Source organism: Astatotilapia calliptera, chromosome 12, assembly GCF_900246225.1.
Source record: "Astatotilapia calliptera chromosome 12, fAstCal1.2, whole genome shotgun sequence".
Classification (NCBI taxonomy): domain Eukaryota; kingdom Metazoa; phylum Chordata; class Actinopteri; order Cichliformes; family Cichlidae; genus Astatotilapia; species Astatotilapia calliptera.
In genome coordinates, this window is record NC_039313.1 from 22665332 (window position 1) to 22675718 (window position 10387).

At 43.4% G+C, this 10387-nt stretch overlaps 1 protein-coding gene across 1 annotated transcript in view; it reads right to left on the reverse strand.

Moving 5' to 3' along the window:
* The window catches only part of cemip2 (cell migration inducing hyaluronidase 2), a 30700-nt gene extending 25516 nt beyond the window's left edge, over positions 1–5184 (reverse strand). The window contains exons 1-4 of the mRNA XM_026187531.1: positions 4895–5184; positions 2063–2417; positions 1831–1971; positions 1098–1665 (exon numbers count right to left, since the gene is read on the reverse strand). Of these exons, the coding sequence (XP_026043316.1) occupies positions 1098–1665; positions 1831–1971; positions 2063–2399 (1046 nt within the window). The 5' untranslated portion in view covers positions 2400–2417; positions 4895–5184. The remainder of the gene's footprint in view (positions 1–1097; positions 1666–1830; positions 1972–2062; positions 2418–4894) is intronic.
* Positions 5185–10387: the final 5203 nt, after the last annotated feature.

A 10387-nucleotide genomic window follows, 5' to 3' on the forward strand; every position in this document is an offset into this window, starting at 1 on the left:
TATTATTTTCGTCATACCCTTGATTTGGTAATCAACCTTTGACAACATCATTGTTTAACTGGAACTGCTAATGTGTGGGGGCCAGAGGTGAACTCACTATAGACCACTATGAATGCGTGTTTCTCGTGTTTGAGTACTGTCCTGAGACACTGTGGTTAAAAGACAGAGGGGTCACATGCAAGAAGCAGCGGCTAACAGATTTGTGCATCGCTGTAAGGAAGGATGGGCGGACCCACCGAAATAAACCTGTGGAAATTAAATCAAATATAAGCTGGAGGTCACAAGATATGCACGCTGGTAAAGCACTGACGCAAATGACAATAAACTGCTGAGAAAATCTGCAACACCACTCCCTCCTCCATCTCCACGAGAAGGCATTCATTATAATGCTTAATCCTGTAACCCATCTCTCACAGCCACAGCAAAATAAACAAACAAAGCAAAAAACACTTTGTGACTTGTGTGATTTCAGTACATGATAAACTGTAGTCTGAAGCTATAAAAACCAACAGTAAGAGGATTAGAAGAAACAGTCTTAACGCACAAACCTAACTTCCAACAACCACTTCATGCGCTCTATAGTCTGATCCTGCCGCGCCACTCTAGATTTGAGGGAAACCGCTTCAAAAGTCAAGTCCTGAGCCACATGCTCCAGTGTGGTGGCATTAAGGTTATGGGCAGCCACGAACTCAGTCTAATCCTGTCTTTTTGTTAGCTTTATAAGGCATCACCTCATGTGACCACGACTGGACCTGGTTCTTCTGAAGGGCAAAAAAAAAATAAAATCTCCTTAGTTGCCACATTTTTGTACAAATCCTGGAAAACACTGTGCATGACCCTGTTATCCTGTACATGTTTCCTTTTTCTGGTGAAGCAGTGACACAAAGGAAACAGGAACTACGACTGATTCAAAGGAACATCCTAAATGAACAGAAAGCCAAGTAAAAAAAAAAGAAAAAAAAAAAGGCATTTTTCCAGGGATGCTGGATGTGAGACAAAAAGCTTGAGGAAAGTATTGATGCGTCAAAGGTGACTGGGTTTAGTTTAACTGGTGACCACAAACACAGATGATTCACAGCTTTGCCGGCAGCGTTTACCTGTACTGGAGATCCAGAACAAATCTGCTGCCGAGTTTCTCTTTGATGACCTCCCTGGTTTCTGGCCCAAGATTTCTCTCGGCAGAGTCTCCCACGGCGAGAGTGACAATTCGGCCCACTGGAAGGGAGCGAAGCAGCTGGGCGAGCCGCTGGCTGTCGTTGCGGGAATCGTACGTGTCGTAGCGTTCTGAGAACAGCAGAGCGGCCGTGTCCGGGTCCACCACGCGCAGGTGGATGCCTCGGCTGAAGTTTCGCTGGAAGGCATAACCCCCCGTGGCCACCCCAGACGCCGGGATGCTTCTGGTTAACAGAGACCAGGAAACTCTCTCAGTCCCGTGTACCTCCAGAGTTCCACCGGCTTTCACGCCAATGAACTTGCGGCCAAATGCGGGGACCTCGGAGACAGCCTCGCTGTCGGAACGGCCCATGAGGGCAATGATAGCATGGGAACGGTAGCGACATTTCGGCGAACCGATGTGAAGGGCGCCACCTTCTTCTATGAGGATGTGATGTGTTCTCAATGTTATGTTTTTGGAGCCGTCATGGCTGTCTGCAAAAACTACCCGACCTGTGAGAAGTCAAAGAAAACACGTTTAGTTCATTCTTGCTGTATGTTCCATCCAAAAGTTCATAAACTGAGCTTTAATAATAACAACTGGGTTACTGTGACTCAATCTGTGTTACATCTCTAAAAGCTACTTTACAAAAGTCAGACACCTTGTGATGTGCCTACCTCCTGATTGGATGGTAAGTGAGCGTAAGGTAGCAGAAGCATCCAGTCTAAACAAATCTCCTCTCCTGACAATGACAGCCCGCTGGGGTTGGTGACCTGGATTCCAGTTACTGAGAGATGGGTTGTGATCTGGGCAATTCTCTGTAAATATGAACAGAAAGATGTACACAAAGATGTTTAAAAGTCATACAGAAATGGTTAAGAAGCCTGGAAATTCATAATAAATAATCACCATCTAACTCAGGACCACTACTGAGGCTAAGGACAAGGATAAGAGTGAGGAAGAAAGCCCCCAGCGACACTCCACAGCAGATCAGAGTCTTCTTTCTTAGCTTTTGCTGGAGCCTCTGCGCATCCTCCCTACGCTGGTTCTCTTCTGACAAGGTGACCCTTGTTTGTCGCCCCAGCGGCGGGCCATGAGGTTTTATCGGTGGAGGCGGAGGCGTTTTGGCATGTGGCATCGAGCGGACTGGAGCCACTCGTCCGGGGACATAACCCGGGCACCTCTGGCTGCCCTGAGGTGGAGGCACAAAGACCGGGAACCTGCTGGGGCCATCACTAGTCGGCATGGTATACGTGTCTGCTACCTGAAAGACGATCGATGAGAAAGAGGGCAGAAGAAGAATAAGTGGCAAGGACTGTACACAAAGCATCAATAATTTTGTTTCAAATGAGCTTTTACTTATGGTTGGTTTACAGAAAATCTTGAAAAAGAAAGATTTTCTGCTGTCAGTCACAACCAACTTTGGAAAAGGTCATATACAAAATTAAGTTTGTTGTTTTAAAGTTTGGTTTGTATTTTAATATACAGACTGTTCAGCTGGAAGTACAAAGGTACCATCAGGCAGGCTTGGTGTTTAAGGATGAAACTAGGAGAAACTTAAAAAGAGGTCAAAGTGAAGGAAGACAATAAAAGCGTGTAAAAACAATAGGAGGTAAGAAATAAAACAGGCTGATTCTAGGGAAACGGGCAATAACCCACAAAGCATCTCACTCCAGGACCCCCAGGTAAAGATCTTCAGAGTGGCACTCAAAGGCACTATTAATCTACTCCTCCAGACAAGTTTGGCTTGAACCAGCGTGATATGGGCTGCTCATGTCCACAGTAACGAAGGAGGTCGTGAATAATGGATCACCGCATTCTTCAGACTATGTTAACACAGCCAACAGATGGCACCAATTACAGTAGGAAGGAGGAGAGCGCTCTAGTCCCAGTCAGTCTGTGCTCGGGAGAAAGTAGCACAAAGCGAACCGAAGACATGGACGCTCAGTCGTCTCTCACTCAAGAGGACGTTAAATCAAAAGTATTTTTCCTGCGTCAAGGAAATTCTGTGAAACTCCAAAGACAAGTTATCAGGAACCTAAAGGAAAACAATCACCAACATTGTGATGAATTTTTAACTCGCTTTATTAATTGGGGTTTATTTACTCAAAAAGAAATGTGTTTAGATCCTCAACTCCTGTTTTGGTGCCTTTACTGTATGAGGACCAATCATGCTTACTCGCTTAGTCATTCCCCCGAAGCGTTACTGTGCGCCAGGAAAAACTCTGACTGGCTTTGAACAAATTTTCCTGGAGACTTGCTTTCATCTTATAGCCTTAAACCAAGCATTTATGCACAAAAGTGCACAACATGAAGCGACGAGGACACTCCCTGTTGTTCTGTAAAAAGACCTGACCCATGTCCCACAACACAGTGGGTCATGGGCGTAACTAAAGTACACACAAACATGCAGAGAGAAATATGTGGGCACACCTGCACGCACAAACACGCAGGGGTAGAGGACATGAGTGTGCAGAAAAAAGGCTTCTATACCACTTTTTGCAAACAGAAGTGCTCACTGTAATAACATCGCTGCTTGCCCTTTCTAGATTTTTTTTAAACAATAATGTCAACAAGTGCACATTTTCTTAGAGAAATTAGTGATTGTGATCATGGGTCTCTTTTATATCGAGCCAAATCAAATACACCCCAAAAATGATGATTTTAGTGTTTTAAATCTATCAGTGCTTCACACCAGTGCCAAGCCACAAACACACAAAATGACCACTGTCTTGACAGGCCATCTTGTCATCATTTTAGACCAGAGAGCAACAATAAACCTCTTCTACGCATAAACAAAGCCATGTAGGAACAATCAAGGACTGTTCAGACAAAAGCTCAGTCATTCATCTAAGCTTTAAAATAAACTGGGCAGAACAGCAGGTGGTTCGCCCACTTCAACTTGAAGTATCCCATTACAATACCATTCCCCACCTAAACATAAGATGGGGAATGAGTCTTCAGAAGCAGATCTCTGGCTATGTTTTTACTCCAAATTCCAGACTTATTCTGTTCCTGGAAGTTAAGCCGATCACAAGCCTGCAGACCTCATGTCTTCACTACTGACTCGTTCTCATATCAGCCGGAGTCTGCAGCTACCGAATATCAAACAGATGTGCGAGGAAGCATTTGGGCCACACCATCACGCATTCCTCGGCTGTAAAATCACCCTTTACTGTAGGGTTACTAACACTGACGCCATGTGTTCACTTACAACTGTACAGAGGGAGTAACAACAGCGCTCACAACCACGCGTCCACACTTGTTCTGTGTGCGGACCTCGCTGTGTAACACTGAGGTTAATGAGGATGTGTTCAATGAAGGATTTCACTATTTCTGGACTTTAATTTTGGCCACCTTCTTTTAAACGTGCACTTCCAAATGGCGTGTTACCGAGTTTCCACAGCAAAAGAGGAACCCGAGAATAAGAAGCATGAAATAAAGAAGTGAGAAAAGCTGGGAAAGTATTCATTATTTACAGCTTTTCTTCTGTTTCGCCGTTATAGTAGCTGGTGAATGGGACACGTAGCAGCACGCTTTGAGAAACTTTTAAACAATAGCTTAAGAGTCAATTATGACTTTTGTCGTTCACTTATAATAAGCCTAGTGCCCCTTTTCTAGAAAGCAAGCTTTGCCTCAGAGGTTCACAAGGTTAAATTCTCCTATTTCCCCCCTAATGGTTGACGGACGGACACAGGCACAATGTAAAAGCGGCTGGCCAGGCGGACGGTGGGGTCTTACCGTTGGAGGGACTGTCCTATCCTCTCCCGGCTCTGTCCATTCGCTCTCTTCCGAGCCCTGAAAACGTTGCCCTAGCGGTGGTGAGACAATCAGATAAGTTCTCACCCTGACAACTCTGCACCTTGGTGTCCCTTCTTATATACCCTTTGTTCACATGGTGGTTCTTTTTCTGCTGATAGGCTGTCTTTCTCCCCGCGATCAGCCTCCGGTCCCACAGAGAGCGAAGCAGGCGCGGCTTTCAACCGAGGAAGACGCGATGCGTTCAAAGGCTGTCGAAAAGATTGTAACAATAATACCCACGAGAACGGCCTCCCTGGGCTGAAATAAGAAACCGTGGATAGTGGAAATAACGTTGCAACTCAGCTGTTATTATTGTTTTATGAAGGAAGAACATAGGTTCACTTTCCAAGGCCCGTTAAACAGCAGTCGCTGCATATTATGGCCGCATCGAAATACCAAATCACTTTATACTAATTTTCGACTGGATTTTGCAACACGAATTTACACGTGAAAATTATTGTCTCTCCGAGGAGTCACTGAAGGGTACACCAGAAGGTGTATTCAGAGGAGGGGCTTTAAAACCTCGGACACAACGCCACCCTCTGGTGAGGATGGAGATATACTTTTTTTGCCCAATCTCCATGCTTGGCAGACAGGAGGAAAACAAAGAACAAAATGTAGAGGTTTAATATTTCAGCGTTCATAAATTGGAAATTCCGATGTGATAACCAGTTTATAAAAAACAAAAGTTGGACAAAATATGATTCCTATATCTTTGGCCATGATATTTTCACTTCCAGACTTCCCTCAAATTATATATCCTTTAACATCTCTTATCTGCAAATCTAACTAACAGCACTATCAAGCTTGTGTGTTTTCTCTTAGTCAAGCTCTCAGTGAAATATTATCTCTCCACTTTGATCTGGGGAACAAACACACCATAGAGAACAAAGCAATCTCCAATAGATTTAAACATTTAAAAAAAAAATTTGGAAAAAAAAAATAAACCATGAAATACATACAGTGTGATATACATATACATATATACATATACACATATATACATACATATACATATATACAAGAGTACAAGATCCATAGAGGCTGGGGTCTATCACACCAGGCAAGACCCCAGGTGCAGGCTGTGTAAAGATGCCCCAGAGACAATCCAGCACATAACAGCAGGGTGCAAGATGCTAGCAGGCAAGGCATACATGGAACGCCATAACCAAGTGGCCGGCATAGTGTACAGGAACATCTGTGCCGAGTATAACCTGGAAGTCCCGAGGTCAAAATGGGAGATGCCCCCAAGGGTGGTGGAGAATGACCGAGCTAAGATTCTGTGGGACTTCCAGATACAGACGGACAAAATGGTGGTGGCTAACCAACCAGACATAGTGGTGGTAGACAAACAGAAGAAGACGGCCGTAGTGATCGATGTAGCGGTTCCGAATGACAGCAATATCAGGAAGAAGGAACACGAGAAGCTGGAGAAATACCAAGGGCTCAGAGAAGAGCTCGAGAGGATGTGGAGGGTGAAGGTAACGGTGGTCCCCGTGGTAATCGGAGCACTAGGTGCGGTGACTCCCAAGCTAGGCGAGTGGCTCCAGCAGATCCCGGGAATAACATCGGAGATCTCTGTCCAGAAGAGCGCAGTCCTGGGAACAGCTAAGATACTGCGCAGGACCCTCAAGCTCCCAGGCCTCTGGTAGAGGACCCGAGCTTGAGGGATAAACCGCCCGCAGGGGCGTGCTGGGTATTTATACATATACACATATACACACACATACATATATATACACACATATATACACACACACACACATACATATATATATACACACACACACACATATATACACACACACACACACACATATATATACACACACATATATACACACACACACACACACACATATATATACACACACACACATATATATACACACACACACACATATATATATATATATATATATATATATATATATATATATATATACACACACACATATACACACACACACACATACATATATATACATACGTATACACACGTGTATATATACATACGTGTGTGTATATATATATACACATATATACACATATACATATATACACACACACACACGTGTATATGACGTAAACCTGGTATTTGTAACACACACACACCCTCCTTTCTTGTCCTTTTAATTTTACCTGTGGTGAAGATTGTTCTTCATTCCAGTGTAGTTTCAAGTTAAAAATGTATATGGAAGTATTTTAAAGACTTTCTCTCTCTCCCTTTTGGCACTTCACTAGAGTGGTCAGGAATATGTCAGGGATGACATCAAACTCCAAAGAGCGCCTGAAGCCTATCAGGGGGACCTTAAAATCAGAAGGTGCAGATACCAACTATGTCAACACCTCAGGAAACCTGAGAAAGGGCAAGAAATACAGGCCATTTATGTGGATACACCATAATAACATGGGAATGGTTGGTGATATTAAAGTCCTGTTTGTGGCACATTAGTATATGTGAGGGGGCAAACTCCTCAAGATGGGTGGTGACCATGGTGGCCATTTAGAAGTCAGCCATCTTGGATAGAACTTTTTTCTTTCAATAGGAAGAGGGCCATGTGACACATCAACATATTGGTAATGTCACAAGAAAAACAATGGTGTGCTTGGTTTCAACGTAACTTTATTATTTCATGAGTTATTTACATGTTTCTGACCACTTATAAAATGTGTTCAATGTGCTGCCCATTGTGTTGGATTGTCAGTGCAACCCTCTTCTCCCACTCTTAACACACTGACAGCAACACCGCAGGAGAAATGCCAGCACAGGCATCCAGTATCCGTAGTTTCAGGTGCTGCACATCTCATATCCTCACACCATAGACAATTGCCTTCAGATGACCCCAAAGATAAAAGTCTAAGAGGGTCAGATCAGGAGACCTTGGGGGCCATTCAACTGGCCCACGACGACCAATCCACTTTCCAGGAAACTGTTCATCTAGGAATGCTCGGACCTGGCACCCATCACCATCTTGCTGGAAAAACTCAGGGAACGTGCCAGCTTCAGTGTATAAAGGTGGAAACACACATGGCACATTAGTATATGTGAGGGGGCAAACTCCTCACCCTGTATAATAAATAACCGGGGGGGGGGGGGGGGGGGGGGGGGGGGTTGATTGGGAAAAGACATGTATGAACTGGAACCAGGGGTGGGGGTGTAGATTTCCACCCACAACAGAAAAAACAGAATTACACAACTGGAAATCCAAAGTCAATCCAAATAAATATATACATAAATCATCAAGAGCTAAGAAAGGCAGACAGTGATAGACCTAGTAACTGGTAGGGTTTCTTAGAAGGTCTGCTGAACATACAGACATACCAGATGTCCCAAACCACGCAGGTGGATGACCCCAGAGAGACAGGCAAAGGCAACACTCCCAATAAGATGGATAGGAGATGGTTACCAAACCCCTCTGGAGGCCAGAGGCAGACTCAATCGTGAGGCTAACTGGAAAGCCATCAGTCAGAGCTTACTATGGAGGAGGGAGGGCGACAAGACAGACCGTGTCAAGACATCGAGGAGAGATGCAGGCCAAGCTTGATGCAGCAGCAATCAGGAGTCCACCAGGGTAACAAGCAGGGGTGAGGCTGGGGAGGGGTGAGGCAGAGGAGTTGGGCTGCACAAAGATGCAGATAAATGCCAGGTGCCAGTCAGCTCTGGAGATGGAGCAGACACCAAGCTAGTAGGCCTGACTGAAATTAAGCTAGCACATCACCTCCTAAAATGCTTCTTGGCAGATTCGGGTCTGCTGGATCCATTGTAGCCAAAAACAGGACCCAACTGCAGGGCAGAGAAACCAGATGCAACATTCAAAATCCTTATCACGGTTTCACTCCAGGATCACAATTTCAAGCACAAATTAGATTGTTTGTCAAATACCATTTATTTCCTCTATCCATGTTAGAATGACTTTATTAATGTTACTACATACAGCTTCTTTTTGTATTGAAATATGTCATACAAAATCAAATCAAACCAGACATGACTTTTGTCAAGATGAGCAGTACAAAGATCATTTGAAAAGCCAAAATTTTGGCCTAGTCTCCATCATATCAATAGTTTGAGAACTACCAAGAAATACAGTTAATAGGTTAATCGAAGACAAAAGGTTGTAAAAAGAACAGGTTTATTTAAAAAAAAAAAAAAAAAAAAAAAAAAAGTCCAGTAAACAAATTAAAAGTAAAAAAAGAAAAGCATGATTGACTTGTTTTCATAACAGACCATCATGAGAAATGATGGTTCTGATCTAGAGTCATTTTCTTCTTCTCAACCTGTAACGAATCAGACCTGAAGGTTTACAGTAGCACCCTTTAGCTTATTGGTTCATTTAATTTACTAACAAATTCTGATCCATCTTTCTAAACACAGGCTCAAGTGCAACCCAGATACTGGGGGAAACAAACAAAAACAAAAGACAAAACAGGAGGAAGCCATGGGTGACATGCAGCTGCAAGTTGACATTGGCTTGTCTGGGCACTGAAAAAGAGCTCATCTTGCCTCACTTGGCATTAAAAAGCAAATGAACATCTCATGCAAACCAAAAGGAAAACCTTCTGTCCATGACAGGCCTTCAATGTTGAGCCACTCACACTGACATTACCCACTGTCCAACACACACACAGGGAGGATTGTTCAGCTCAAATGTATGGGAGGACTGAAAACACAGCATTGTCTTTTTTGTTTTTTAAGACAATGCTGGAAAAACTAGCAGTTTTCATAAAGTTCACCATTCCTGATTGGCTTTAGTGGTTTACCTCTGCCGTCACAGTAATTACAGTATTGTCAGCAAAAAAGCAAACAAACCCCCCCCCCCCAAAAAAAACAAACAACCCAAACAAGACAGAAAGATGTGATCCAGATACACCAGAGATTTGTAGCTATGCACATTATGTAACTTGACCTCTTCAGATCCAAAGGCAGGAAATAAAACACTGTCAACACAGAGCTTCGTGACAACTACTGCACAGACAAATGGGTAAAATCCAAAAAACAAAACAGGTAGATGGCATTTTGTCGACAGACTTGCCCTGCATTTAATTCTGTCAAGAAGAATCAATTTCATCAACTACAGTGTAGTAAACTGATCTTATACCAACAATACTTCAAGTCAAACTCTGATGTAAGCACTGTTCCAGTGTGAGGAAATAACTCACACTTCCTTGTTTAACAACGTACAGTCCCGGCCTTTAAACCGGCTACATACAATAAGCTGCTGACAGTGCCTTGTCTTGTGCTGTATCTCTGTAGACTGTACCACTTTAAAACTAAACAGAAGTGGAGGATTCACACAACTAACGAAGCTTTGGAGATGGTTCTAGACATGATTTGTAAAAGTACACTTCCTTGTATTCCTAAATCTCTGCAATGTATCATACTACACATTTGGCAACACCGACACGGAAGGGTAATATGTCAGTTTGTCTTGT